Genomic DNA, 15797 nt, shown 5'->3' on the forward strand with positions numbered 1-15797 from the left:
AGTCTTTAGGAGGTTTTAGCGTGCACCTTGATTCTGTATCACCAGTTGAATCTCATTTTTTTTTTTTTTTTTGTTATGTTCCTAAACCCTTGCTGTATGCCAAGACACGGTCCACTAACTCTGCTAACACTTCTGATAATTTCGACACAAGCTGAACTTTGCCTTCGCGGAGACCACTGAGGTTACATTTTCAGATGTCTTGCTAAGAATTGCCTGATATGTGCATTGACCTTCTTAAAACCTAGCAATTTTTCTAACATAAGGTAGATTTAAATGCTTCTGCTGAATAGAAACTATGGAAGGTACTGTTAATTTCCGGATGTTTGAAAATACAGGTCAGGCAATATTAAGTTGCCAGCGGTGTTGAGATATCCTTTGATTTGCAGACTTGCCCCTGATTGCATTTACAGAGCAAGAGAGAGCTCAAGTGAAATAAACAGTTCACCTGTGAAGGAAGACTTGGGGTGCATGATCCTCTTCCAAAATGTGTTTTGGCCTTTTTCTTTTTTACACCAGATGTTGCTCTTCCTTCAAATAGACCCGAACCTTCCATATGTTGCCAAACTTTCTTGTTAAGGAAACTGAGAAGAAAGGAGTTTTATAAAGGAAATTCATAAAGGAACCGCTTTGTCTCAGTCAAGTGGTCCAGTCTACCTTTCTAATTGGTTAAATGACTAGCTGACATGACAGACACTTTGAAAGGCCATCAACGAAAGAACTGCATTAAATATTTATTAATGCAACACTGTAAGCTTGGACTTTTTATTGCTTTCTGAGGGCAACATATAAATATCTTTAATTATAGTGCTACCCATACTGTTTTACTAATAAATTTTGATCCCCAGGTTATAAATTCTTTGAAGGTAAGAGCTATTGCAATATCCACCATGTTGTCCGACAGCGGCTTAGTACATGTTTCTAGGATGAATGAATACAAGATTCTAAGTTGATGACATCACTAGATGTAAACATTTAGTACTTTTTATGAGAGACTGATTTTCAGTATTCCCTTTTAGAGATGAATATTAAATGGTTTACCTAAGGGCACAGCCCTTTTATAAGAATGGGGGTTCAGATCATTACCTTGGTCCTCATATTTGGACTGCCCATTAATAATCGATATTTACTGCTGAGCACTACCAGTTCTCACTAGAGGTAAACTTATTTAGAATGATAAAACTTTTGAATCATACCTTCCATAAAAACTGTCCAAAGATAATCAAGAGGTTAAAACAGACAAATGACCAGGAAAACCCACATATTAACCAGTAAAAAGAAACCATATTTATGGAAAAGTTCCCTCTCCCAGACAGTACAAATGCATCTTAATGTTTCTGCTTCAATGGATGCCCTCAGATGCTGATATATGTTTACCTTTAAGTGAACACAAGATACAAAAAAATCATATATGCCAATTTCAGGGATTTTTTTTTTTAAAGCATAGATCTACCATTGAACAAAATGCAATTAGTATAATGTTTATATTAAATAAAGAACTATTGGGAGAAAATGTTTTATGGGACATTCTTTGGGTTATCTTTAGAATACATGGTCTAAGACATTAACAGTTTTTAAATATTAAATTTAAATTGAAATTTAGGCTATGGAAGAACTGACAAAATTATATCATGGGATATGCTTCCCACTCACTAAAATATATAAAAATACCATGAAAAGTGCAAATTAGTACTCTAAACTAAATTTAAAGAAAGAAAAAAAAATCTACCAGTCTTAGGGAAGGGATTCAAACCTAGATCATAAGTGGAAGCTAACTTCCCAGTGGCCTAAAGTATTTAAGGCCTGGCCGTAGAATATAGTACCTGGAAACTGGGTTTTTTAATCCTGTAGGGGAACGGGAGAGGTAGACAATGAAACCTTTGCATAAGGCCTGTTCCTTTCCAGAAAAACCTCAAAGATATTTGTTGTCTGTCTAGGGACCTGGGAAAAACAAACAAAACAGGAGCTACCATCATGAAACCAAAACCATGAAATTGTGCCACACTACATATAGCATGGAATATGATGTAAGAGTGAGAACTCCAAACAGCAAATTAGTATTAAAATTTTTAGAACCACTTAAACTTCAAGGGCAGTGCAGAAGCCAGTGTAAATTTATGCTGTTGGGGCCATCTGCTAATGGGATTATGATACAGAAAAAAGGAAAGCATGACAAAAAGAATAGGCAGGATGCTAAATAAAAAAAGTTAAAGTAGTAATAAAATTATAACTGAACATAATTATCAATGGAAAAGTGAAACAGATTAGAGAAACAACTGAAGAGTAAATCCTCAAATTATGAGTTTGGGGCACCTGGATGGCTCAGTCTGTTAAGCCAGTGACTTTTGGGTTCACCTCAGGGCATGATCTCATGAGATCAGCCCCAGCCCTGCCTTCAGTGTGGATCTGCTTGAAGATTCTCTCCCTCTGCTCCCCCCACTCGCATGTGTTCTAAATAAATAAATCTTAAAAAAATAAATATAAATAAATAAATATATTATATATAATATATAATATATAAATAATAAATAAATATATATAATAGAAGCATATACACAAACGTGTATATATTTTATATGTATATGTACATATTTTATATATATATATATATATATAGGCTTACTCACCAGAATGCAGCACAGTAAAGAGGAAAAAAAAACAAAAAAACGGGACAGTAATTAAGAGACACTGAGGATCAGAGGAGTAAATGCAACATTTTTCTATAGGAGCTCCAGAGGTAGAAAAGAGAAACTTAGGGAAAGACATTAGTTGAGGAGATAATACTGATGATTTTTTATAACTGAAAAAATGGCATGACTTTTCAAGTCATTATAGCTTAGAAACAATGACATCTCAGTGGCAAGGAGCAACCTAGTACCCAGAGCTTGGTTTCATACAACATTTTCCAATAAAAGGAACCAGGGCGAGCTGCTTAAGTGGCTCAGTTGGTTAAGTGTCTGCCTTCCACTCAGGTCACGATCCCAGCGTCCCAGCTGGAGCCCTGCATCAGGCTTCCTGTTCAGTGGGGAGTCTGATTCTTCCTCTGCTCCTCCCTCCTGCTCTGTTCTCTCTTGCTTTACCACTCTCAAATAAATAAATAAAATCTTTAAAAAAGGTTAAAAAAAGGACCTACCACTTCTTAGAGAAATGGCTGATGGCTGATCCTAGGACTGGGCCAGAAAACATGCAGGATGAGCCTGAAGCAACTTACAGTGCTACAAGATGAGGTAGTGTGCAAAAAGAGAAGCCTACATTGGTGGGTATATCAAAGGGACCCAGGAGCCAAGTGAAAGAGCTCCTCTTGGCCAAAGTTGGAACAAGTTGAACAATCAAATAAAAAGTTGCATTGTATTGTGACTCAAATTATAAAATATTCTTGAGTCCATACTAATATTTACTGAATATTCAGATCATCTGAATAAATATTTGCTGAATAAATAAGTAAACAAGAGAGAAGAAACATTTTCCATGAATAAGAATTCCAGGTAATTTATGTAGATTCCCTGCCCTGAAGGAGGGGGACTGTAGATCACTATAGATGTGGCCTACACCTAGTGATTCCCTTCCGAAGAATGCAGTGTGGAAAGGGATAGAAAAGAGACCTTACAGTGGAGACTAATCATGGCAGGCACTACACCAGCCAGGTGAACAAGGGCAACAGGAACACTACCAAGTCCTGATAATAGTTTATACTCTTGTCACTACCTCACGAAAATAACACTTCTGTAGTCTTTCTTCCCTCAAACCATTAATTCTATCTAATCATGAGGGGAAAACAAATAAAATAATAACAACAACAACAAACCCAAACTCCAGTAGAAAGGCATGCTACGAAAGACCTGACCAGTATTCTCCAACTAGGAAAAGTTATCAAAAACAAGGTAAATCTGAGAAGTGGTCAGATCAGAGTCACCTGAGAAGACATGGCATTACCACCTAAATAGCATTGTCTTCAAAGGCAGGGAATATGCCCATTGTGTCTTGCATGTGATTAGTATATTTTGTAGGAGAAATGAAGGTGCTGAAAGATGTATGCCCATGTGAAATTTACTGTCTGCAATGGAGGGTATATTGAATATCATCACTTGAGAAGGTGGTAAAACTCATGTTTGCCCGCAAATACAATCTACAGAACGATTATATCTAGTTCTGTATAATGAACCCTGTATATAAAATTTTAATCCAAATAGAAATTTAAAGGGGCGAGAGCTTCTTGATTGTCAGTTCTGTTTCAAAGCAGAATAAAGCCAGTTTTAAACTGGAGTCACTTTCAGGCTGGTGACAGTCTGTTCCAATCCATAGCAGATTAGTCTTAACATATGCATCACCCTTTTATTGCATTAAGTATCTCAGCTACATTCTTCTATAGACCTTTTCTTCATTGTAGGATTTTTGATTTATCATGCTTTAGTTTTAGGCCTTTAGGATTCTGCCATCTTTTTTTTTTTCTTTTTCTTTTTTTTGGGGGGGAGGGGTGGCAAAGAGAGTGGGAGAAAGAGAATATTCAGTAGGCTCCATGCTCAGCACAGAGCCTGTGACGTGGGGCTCGATCACACAACCCTGAAATCATGACCTGAGCAGAAATCAAGAGTCAGATGCTTAACTGACTGAGCCACCCAGGTGCCCCAACTTTTTTTTTCCTAAAATGAATATTAACTCTAGTTCTTTTTTTTTTTTTCATATGCTCTATTCTGCCAGCCATATTATCTCAACTCTCTATTATGAGCACCACTGTTCTTCCCATTCTTATAGCATTAACTATGGAATATGTGAGATTATCGTTCATCCCACATATTTGTCAACCAGGTCGGAGGTACTGCTTTTATCCTTTTGATTGAAGAAACCTGAAAGTGGCTGAATACGTGTAAGACAGTCCCACTAACATAATCTGCCTTTCTACTTACCGTGATGTTTTTGGTAACAACTGTCTGTCTACATTCTTGTTTTAAAGAAGATCTACTTCTCTTAGAATTGTAGGCTCTTTTCTTTTCTGGGGGGTGATGTCTAAACTATAGATATTTTAGTCTTTGCTTGCTTTACTGCAATTCAAAGAACTGACTTGATTTCTTTTCAGGTCATTGCTACTCTATATTGTTAAGGAAATGAGCCTCATTTAGACATGTAGTCTATTCTAGTCATTTTTAAAAACTAAAGAGTGAATTATTTAAAGTCAAAACACATTTCCTCTGTGGAGTAATTATATAGGGCCCCACAGCCTATGGCATGGAGAAATAAAATAATCCCCAATGCGTAGAGTTGCATACTAAATAATGCCCAGATACTGCTCTGAGTTAACTATAAATTCTCACTAGTGTTAATTAAAAATTATATGGCAAAGCTTCTTCTATAAACCACTCAATGAACATGACCTTTAATTCTTCTTGCTGATGACCATAGTTAAACTACTTGCCATTTTCTTAGATGCCTTCTTTTCATTCTTCATTTTTATACGGTATTTTACTGGTAACTTATTTCTGGAAATTATAGAAGTTAAAACTTGCATTTTTATCAAGAGATGTACTCTTTTTCTTCATGGAAATACTACCTAACTTTGAGTAAATTACCCTTATCTCAGGCACATCAGCTATGTACCTATAATAATCTGTGTAACAAAGGAATTGCGAGCTTTATTTGATTTGTTGAACTAGATTAAAAATAGTTTGGGACCATTAATGCACATCTCTGTGAAGGTATAAAGTATCATCATTGGACTTCCTGTGATTTAAAATGATACTCAAATATGTAAATTGCTAAGATTGCTTTGGGTAATACGGACTTTTAACAATGTTGGTTATTCCAATCTATGGAAATAGAATATCTTTCCAATTTTTTATATCATCTTCAATTTCATCCATTAATGTTTTATAGTTTTCAGAGTACAGGTCTTTCAATTCCTTGGTTAAGTTTCTTCCCATTTTGTCATTTTGGGTGCAGCTATAAATGGGATTGTTTTCTTAATTTCTTTTCCTATTACTTTATTATTAGTGTATAGGAATGGAGAAATTTCTGTATATTAATTTTTTAATTAATTAATCTTGTGACTTTACTGAATTCATTTATTAGTTCTAACAGTTTTTTGGTGGAGTCTTTAGTGTTTTCTATATATAGTGTCATGTCATCTCCAAATAGTAAAAGTTTTACTTCTTTACCAATCTGGATGCCCTTTATTTCCCTTTGTTATCTGATTGCTGTGACTGGGGCTTTCAGTACTACCCTGAACAAAAGTGAGAGTGGACAGTCCTTGTCCTGATCTTAGATGAAAATACCTTCTTTTTTCTTCCTTGAAGATGATATTAGCTGTGGATTTTTCATATAGGGCCTTTATTATGTTGAGGTATATGTTCCCTCTGAAACCACTTTGTTGGTAGTTTCTGTCATAAATGGGTGTTGTACTTTGTCCGATGTTTTTTCTGCATTTCTTGAGGTGATCATATGGTTTTTGTCCTTTTTCTTATTAATCTGATGTCATCTTGATTGATTTATGAATACTGAACCATCCTTGTATCCCAGGAATAAATGCCACTTGATTGTGGTGAATCAATTTTTTTTACATGTTGCTGGATTCAGTTTGCTAATATTTTGTTGAAGATTTTTTCATCTATGCTCATTAGCGATATGGGCCTATATATCTCTTTGTCTGGTTTCAATATCAGTAAATCTGGCCTTATAGAATGAATTTGGAAACTTTCCTTCCTCTTATTTTTTTGGAATAGTTTGAGAAGAATTGGTATTAATTCTTTAAATGTTTGGTAGAATTTACCTGTGAAAATTGTTTTTTTTTAATTTATTTTTTATTTTTTATAAACATATAATGTATTATTAGCCCCAGGGGTACAGGTCTGTGAATCGCCAGGTTTACACACTTCACAGCGCTCACCATAGCACAAGCACATACCCTCCCCAATGTCCATAACCCCACCACCCTCTCCCTACCCCACTTCCCCTGGCCACCCTCAGTTTGTTTTGTGACATTAAGAGTCTCTTACAGTTTGTCTCCCTCCCAATCCCATCTTGTTTCATTTATTCTTTTCCTACCCCCCAAACCCCCCATGTTGCATCTCTAAGATTTTATTTATTTGACAGAGAGAGAGAGATCACAAGTAGGCAGAGAGAGAGGGGGCAGCAGGCTCCCTGCTGAGCGGAGAGCCCGATGCTTCGGGGCTCGATCCCAGGACCCTGAGATCATGACCTGAGCCGAAGGCAGGGGCTTAACCGAATGAGCCACCCAGGTGACCCTACCTGTGAAAATTGTTAAAGTGGCCATACCACTCAAAGCAATCTATGGATTTAATGCAATCCTTATCAAAATACCAATGACAGTTTCCGTAGAACTAGAACAGATATTCCTAAAATTCGTATGGAACCCCAAAATACCCTGAGTTGCTGAAGCAGTCTTGAAAAAGACAAATCTGGAGGCATCACAATCCCAGATTTCAAGATGTACTACAAATCCGTAATAATCACACCAGTATGGTAATGGCACAAAAATAGACATATTGATCAATAAAACATAATAGCAAATCTAGAAATAAGCCCACACTTATATTGTCATCTGCTAGAGAGGAGGCAAGAATATACAATGGGGAAAAATAGTCCTTTCAAGAAATGATTTTGAGAAAACTGGACAACTACATGGAAAAGAAAGAAACTGGACCACTTTCTTATACCACACACAAAAATAAACTCAAAATGGATTAAAGACCTAAATATGAGACCTGAAACTATAAAACTGCTAGAAGAAAATATGGGCAGTAATTTCTTTGGAAATTTCTTTGGAAAAATGGGAACATTTTTCCATTCAACATGTCTCCTCATTCAAGAGAAACAAAGCAAAATTAAACTCTTGGGACTAGACCAAAATAAAAAGCTTTTGCACAGCAAAGGAAACCATCAACAAGACAGAAAAAGCAATCCACTCAATGAGAGAAGATATTTTCAAATGATATATCTGATAAGGGATTAATATCTGAAATATATGAAGAACTTATACGACTCAGTACCAAAAAAAACCAAATAATCACATTTAAAAAAATGGACAGAGGACACAGACATTTTTCTAAAAAAGACATATGTATGGCATAAGGACACATGAAGAGGTGTTCAGCATTACTAACCATCAGGGGAATGCAAAGCAAAACAATGAGATATCACTTTATACCTGTCAGAATGGCAAAAAAACCAAAACACACATACACACACACACATACACAACAGAAATAGCAAGTGTTGGCAAAAATGTGGAGAAAAAGAACCCTCATGCACTATTGGTGGGAATGAAGATTGGTATAGCCATGGCAGAAAACAATGTAGAGCTTTCTTAAAAAATTAAAAGTAGAAATACCTTATGGTACAGTAATTCCATTACTGGATATTTATCTAAAGCAAATGAAAACACTAATTCAAAAAGATATATTCACTCTTCTGTTTATTGCAGCCTTATTTGCAATAGTTAAGATATTGAAGCAATTCAAATACCCGTTTGTAGATGAATGGATATGGTGTATACACACGCGCACACACACACACACACACACCCCATATCCTATATATAAATATGTGGTGTGTGTGTATACATATATATACACACCTGATATATGTATATATGTATACATATATACACACATGGTGTGTGTATACACACATATACATATTCATGTATGTATACATATGTATGTATGTATGCATATATATGTACATATATACATATATATGTATACACACACCACATATTTATATATAGGAGATACACACACACACACACACACACACACACACACACACAGTAGAATATTATTCAGCCATTTGCAACAACATGGATGGACCCAGAGGGTATAATGCTAAGTGAAATAAGTCAGTTAGAGAAAGACAAATATCATGATTTCAGTCATATGTGGAATTTAAGAAACAAACCAAACAAACAAAAAAAAGAGAAAACAAACTCTTAAATAGAGCACAAACTAATGACTACCAGAGAGGAAGGGGTGGGGGGGATGGGTGAAAAGAGGTAAGTCGGATTAAGAATACACTCAATGTCTACTGAGTAATGTAAAGAATTGGTGAATCTTTGTATTGTACACCTGAAACTAATATAACACTGTATGTTCATTATACTTCAGTTAAAAAGTATGAATTGCTTTGAAAATTCTATGCTAATTCCTAAGCTCCCTTTAGATAAAACCATTATGCCTTCAGTTACTATAGCCAGAATTTACTAAGCACAAACTATGGATTAGGAGCTGTGTTTGGCTTAAGAAAATACAACCCAAGCTCCTGCTTCTAAGGGGCTTGGAAACTGGAGGGGCAGACAGAGCTGTAATGCAGCTCCTCTATGAGGTGGTAAACATTTAACATAGGAATAGAAGGGTTCTTAGGTTGTGTGAAACATAGTGTACCCACCTGGGGTTTGACTGACAAAGAAAAGGCAAAACAAGGGGAGAGGGGAGCTGTTTCCTGAGTCTTGAGGTTGAGCAGACCGCCGGGAGCCCAAGAGGGAATGGCCAGTGTAGGTGAAGGAGGTAGCAGATGTGCACACATGGAGAAATGAACATGTGACCTCTTCATGAGCCCTTAAGGAGTAGGGTGTACTGTGGTTTAGCTGCAAGTGCTTACCAGGAGAGTTGAAGAAAATGAGACTAGCAAACTAAGCTGGCACCCAAAACAAAACATTTTTAGTGCATGGATTAAGATGTTGCATTTAGGCAATGGATGATTTTGAAAGCACAGTCTATATAAGTTGCTGGAAAACTGGCTGTGAGACCGGGAGCGGGGAGGTGTCCAGAAGCCTGCCTTGGACAGCTATTAAAACCAGTAACTTAGTTCTAAGTGTATCTGTAAAACCACTAAAAGGAATATTAGAATTTTAAAGAAATATTATAAAAATGACATTGTTTTTATTATTTTTCCCCAGTGGGAGAGACTTCTGAGAGTTGCCCGGAAGCCACTGATTTTTTGTGCCACAACAAGAAGTGTGTTGCGTCCCACCTTGTCTGTGACTATAAGCCAGACTGCCGTGATGGGTCTGATGAGGCTCACTGTGGTAAGTGATCTGTCTGCTCTCATGCAGCCCGTTCAGCACAGATTTTACTTCATTAGGAAAGTAACGTATTGGCATTGATGACGGAGAGGAAATACTCTTTCCATGCACTAGAGATTTAAAATAGTCAAAACATTTTTCCCAGCTTCTCTATCCACACATCCAAATCGCAGCCCGCCCAACTGTTTTATCCCCATACTAAATGCCATAGCAAATCTTGTCCTAAAAATTTCTCAACATGTCATTGTGCAGAACTGCAGGGGCCAGGGGGTGTCAGAATTTTAATCATCAAAACTGACCTATTGGTCTACATTTCTTCATTGGTTTTCATGTCCTTTTCCAGAAGATGGTTGATTTTATAGATAAGGCTAAAAATGAGCACTTCAAATAAATACTAGTAAATGATTAATTTTATCAGTTACATTGCTCTGGGAAAACGGAACTAGATTGGCCACATTGGTTTTTTTATTCAAACTTTAATTCAAGTGATTTTTAGAAGTCATGCATAAAACCAAGAATGTAGGTTTAAAATATGAGCATGTATTTAAATCCAAAGAATTTTTTTTTTTTTTTTTGTATTTCTTTTTGATGAGCATTCATAGGGAACCTCACTACCATATAAGCTACCTGTTGCAGTTAGGGTTTACTGCATAGCAAACTACCCTAAGTTTTAGTAGCCTAAAAAATTTTCATTTTGTACTCAATTTTGTGGATCAGTAATTCAGAAAGGACTCAGCAAGGCAGGTTGTTTCTCATCCACATGGCTCCCAGCAGGTATTGCTGGAACTGGAGGGTCACTTTCAAGATGGCTTCCTCCCCTCCCAGTTTGGCACATTGTTACTCCTTTGGTCTCTCTGTCTGGCTTGACATAGCATCTCATTCTCTAGGGCAAGCTAATGTGGCCTGGGCTTTCCATAACAGGGCTATCACAGGACAGTCAGATATCTTGCATGGGATTGGCTTTTACCAGAGTAAATACTTTCAAGAGCAAACATTCCAAGAGCCACAGGAAAAACAGGAAGAATTCATATGATTTAGCCTCGGAAATTGTAGAAGGTCACTCTTGGATCTTTCCACTGGTCATGCAAATTAAAATGTCTAGCTTCAATTCAAACAGAGAGAGGGGGTAGATTCTACCTTTGGGACAATTTCATGCATGTACAGGAAAGGAGTATCATAGAAGTCATATTCAAATTTTTCTTTTTAACTCAATATCCTTTTTATTCCTCAAGATCTTATAGTAATGATGCTTCTGAAGTGTTCATTTTATTTTTTGTGCTTATTAGTTTTATTAAGTTGTGGTGAAATGTGCATAACATAAAATTTACCATTTTAACCATTTCTAACTGTAGAGTTAAGTGGCATTAAGTGCTTTGGCATTACTGTGCAGATATCACCACCCTTCATCTCCAGAACATTTTTCATCTGGAAAAACTGAAACCCTATACCCATTAAACAATTAATGCTCCAATTTCCCTCCCCCAGCCCCTGAAAGCCACCATTTGATTCTCTGTTTCTATGCATTTGACAATCTGGCTATCTAACACCAGTATTTGGAACCATATAGTATTTTTCTTGCTGTGATGGACTTAATTCACTTATCATAAATTTCTCAACATTAATGCTATACTTTAATTTTAAATCAAAGTGTCAAAGGGAGTGAAAATCACTGGCACTTCCTAAAACTGTACTATCAAATGCCACAGTATTATAATCTTAATTTTACAAACTATTATGTATTACCTTTATAATATATGCATTCTCAAATGAAATTCATAATATATTGAAAGATACTTCCTACTGTTCTTTTTAAAAAGCTTCTATTTAGGTTTAACTTAGTTTTTTTCCCTAGTGTTCTTTCTAGCTTTTTAAAAGTACTACATTTACATTTTTTGATACTGACTGTAGAGAACCGATTCCAGTGAAGCTCAAAAAAAAAAAAAATGCTCCAAAACATTTGAAAAATCACTATTTTCCCCACCAGACATAACAAGTAGAGAGTATTTAAAAAATCATCAGCATATAGTACCATTATAGTATATATGTATACTATAATCATATAGTATCATTAGTTTTTGGTGTAGTGGTTAACGATTCATTGGTTGCATATGAAAATAAGTAATATCCAATCAAAAGTCAAAGAAAAAATCACCAGCAAAAGAAAATGAATTTTCTAAAAGAAAAATAATTTGAACAAGGTGACATTGACATACATAATCCAGTGAGGGGAAGGAGAGCTGTCATGTGCACAAAGAAAAATAGTTACAGACAGTAAATGTTCCTCCTCTCACTTCCAGATGCACATGTATTGAAAATATTTATATAAAAATTATATTCTTCCATTTATTCCTATTACTAGTATGGGCTAGGAAGAGCTTTCTAAATGTTGAATATATAAAAATGAGTAAGACATTGTCTTAGATTTCAGAAACTCACTTTCTCCTAGGTGGGGGGTACAAGGGGATATATTAAAATATGGTGTTCTTTGCTTTTTGAAAAAGTTGGCTATAAAAGAATTCTGATTACTTTTGAAATGTAACATGCACTATTCATAATAAGGTTATCACAGCACATTTGGAGAGTACAGATGAAGACAAGCGTATGTGTGTGCGCACGCACACGTGCGTGCACATGACCGTGAAACATAAATATCGACTTGTAAAACCCAAATAGTTACTATTTGGTTTTTCAAATGTGAATGCTGCTTTTGTTCCCCCCCCCCCCGGCTTCACTCATTTTTCCTCTCAGACTGCTTTATATGATTTTTATTTTTCCCACAGCTACTTGACGTATTGATGTAAAAATACACAGAGGAAGTTTTGATTTTCAGAACCCGAGTCAGTTGCATGCCCATATTTTTTAGTGTTGCCTACAGCTTTGGTGGACAACTGCATACATAATTTGATTTTATTAAAATTAAAACAGTATGTTGACAAATGAAATGGTGACTTTCCTTAAGACCTTTGACAGACTTTGTTCACATCCAAAAGGAGCACTCCACGGCACACATGGGTATACAGGTGACTTACTGATCCTGCAAAGTGACTTCATCAGTATTTTATGTTGAAAGTCTTTTGGATACATTGGAGACATCAGGATTAGATTCCTGCAATCAGATAATCTGTTGTGGATGATGAAATAAATTACAAAATTTTCAAAACGGCCTTTGGAGAAAAATAAGGAAAAAATGGACCTTTGGTTTATTAAACTGAAGTCTTCATTTTGATGTTGACCCTCTCATGTTCAGCAACTATTTTAATTCTCAGAGACTTGTTTCCTCATCTTTATCTTAGCTAGAATCACATCTGTTCTATAGAATACTTTGAGAATTAAATGATATAAAGAATGTATTTGTTCAGTCTTCTAGGATTGATAATGTCAGCCTCTTTCATTCATTATTTTTATACTCTCTTGAAATTTGTCAGTCAAAGTGGATGTATTATATATACTTTATATGCTTACCAGAAAATAAACTCAGCAATTCCTTAAAAGTAAATTTTTACTGTAGGTTATAAACAAAGGTAAATTTTTCTTTTGCATCTCTAACTCCTGTTGGAAAAATTCCTGGTTTGGAATAAATGAAATCAATTCTTTTTAAAAGAAACCATAAAGTCCCAAAATGTGCTCTTTTTTTACTTGGAAGAAAATTATTACCTAAAGCCTGTACTAAGTGTGCTTTGTACTCTAGGCTAGGGATGTGCAGGGTGTAGTTGGGTACATACGCTGCTGCCTTTTACAGCAGTTACAAACATGATTATCCAGTCAGAGCTTTCTTTCCCACTGAACCCAAAGTCTTCCAAATCCTTCTCAATGAAGCACTCTATGAAGCCATTTCACACTGAGGAGAAAGTATTAAATATCCCTGTATTATGTATCTTGGTATAGCAAAATAGGGCAAATATGTGAATGTGATGAATTAAAAATAATTAATTATGGAGCCAGCTCTTAAAAATATATAAATAAGTTGATCAATATTTACACTGACCTTACCACTGTATGGCTGGAATACCATACCACTGGGAAAATGCCATTTGTTGAGACGTTGGTGGTAATGCTTTAAGTCTGTTCGAGGAATCATGACAAAGATCACAATTTAGAAAATACTTTATCAAGAGCAATAACTATTTTGAAAATACCACATAATCATCATCAAGAAATATTACAAAGTTCCTTATATCATTTATGATTTAATAGTTATATATGAAACCACTATGGGCAGTAGTAATACTGCCCACATGGAAATGTTTATAGTAATTCAGTGGTAAACAGTTACAGTGACAATCCACAATAAAGAAGTAATGAGGGTCGCCTGGGTGGCTCAGTGGTTTAAAGCCTCTGCCTCCAGCTCAGGTCATGATCTCAGGGTTCTGGGATCCAGCCCCGCATCAGGCTCTCTGCTCAGCAGGGAGCCTGCCTCCCCCTCTCTCTGCCTGCCTCTCTGCCTACTTGTGATCTCTGTCTGTCAAATAAATAAATAAAAATCTTAAAAAAAATGAATTTCTAAATGAGTAATAATAACTATAATCACTGTTAGGTGCCATAAAACACACATGCACAATACTCTGACGTGTTTTGAAAAGGGAAAGATAGGACGTAAGTTGAACATTCAAAGACAAGTATGATTTACTAGATGGAATGAAGAAGATACATTAGTAAATATACTTACAGTAGAAACTTCAACATCAGCCAGCCTAACATCATTGTAATTCCTGTTAGTTGCCTGGCCCTCCTTTGTGTTTCTTAAAAACAGAACTCCCAATTTTATTTGTGGTGGCATTGCAACCAGTGACAAATACCATCTTCTCCAGACTTCCTTGTAGCCACCGGAGGCTGATGATATATACATGGGAATTTGGGGAAGGTATCTCTTTAGAAGGAAAAACACCAGACTAGAGGAAAAGTCTCTTCTCTTTTCCTTTTCCACTTCTTTCAATGCCTTGAACATATGTGATACTAGGGAGTACCACAGTCATTTTGCAACCATGAATGAGCAGGAGGATGATAAGGTGACGGGAAGAACAGATGGAAAATATGTGCTTCACAACCACACAGTTGAACCACAATACCAACCCTAAACAGACAACTTCCTGGCCTCCTTTTAACTGAGATGAATTAATTCCTGTCTGTTTCAGCTTCTACTATTTGGGTTTTCAGTTGCTTGGAACCTACCTGTGTTTAATTAATACGGTAAGGAAGCTGTATTATCTCTAGTAGCAAGAGGTCAAAAGCAAGAATCCTCGAGTTGGTTGATTTTAGCAACTTCTGTTATCAAAACATTAGAACTACATGGACTCCTTCCTTCTTTATCCAGAGTTATTTTCATGTAAATGACTTTGTAATAAAGTTAGCTACCCTGCCCATATAATCTCTTTGGTCCCAAGGATCATATCTTTACAGTGATAGTCTGAGAAAGAATAAATGGATGTTCTTTCTTTTGATTTGTTTTTAAGAAAAAGGCAAACTTTTCCTAGGTGCCTTTTCCACAGTAAGGCTCGGTGTGTAGATTGTATCCCAGGACTATGGCTAATCTAATCAAGATGAGGAAAGAGAAAACATTGCGTATCACGATTGCTTAGATAACTTAAAAGTCATGTCTGGCTATCTGAGTGAAAGAGAGTGGATTGTCAAATAAAATAACACTTCTGTCCTCTACAAGAGAGGGCAGGAATGACTGATAAATGAACCCCCCAAAACTAAGGAAAACATTCAAAAAATGGAGGAAAGTAGTCTTAAACATAAAATTTGAAAAAAAAAATCAGTTTTTATT

The 15797-nt window shown here is 35.9% G+C and overlaps 1 protein-coding gene across 1 annotated transcript in view; it reads left to right on the forward strand.

Moving 5' to 3' along the window:
* MALRD1 (MAM and LDL receptor class A domain containing 1) overlaps nucleotides 1–15797 on the forward strand; it is a gene marked incomplete at its 5' end in the record, with an annotated part of 744051 nt that overhangs the window by 512687 nt on the left and 215567 nt on the right. The window contains one exon of the mRNA XM_080810106.1: nucleotides 9905–10033. Coding sequence (XP_080666232.1) covers nucleotides 9905–10033 — 129 coding nt within the window. The remainder of the gene's footprint in view (nucleotides 1–9904; nucleotides 10034–15797) is intronic.

The sequence above is a fragment of the Martes martes genome, assembly GCF_963455335.1.
Source record: "Martes martes genome assembly, chromosome: 8".
NCBI classification, from domain to species: Eukaryota; Metazoa; Chordata; class Mammalia; order Carnivora; family Mustelidae; genus Martes; species Martes martes.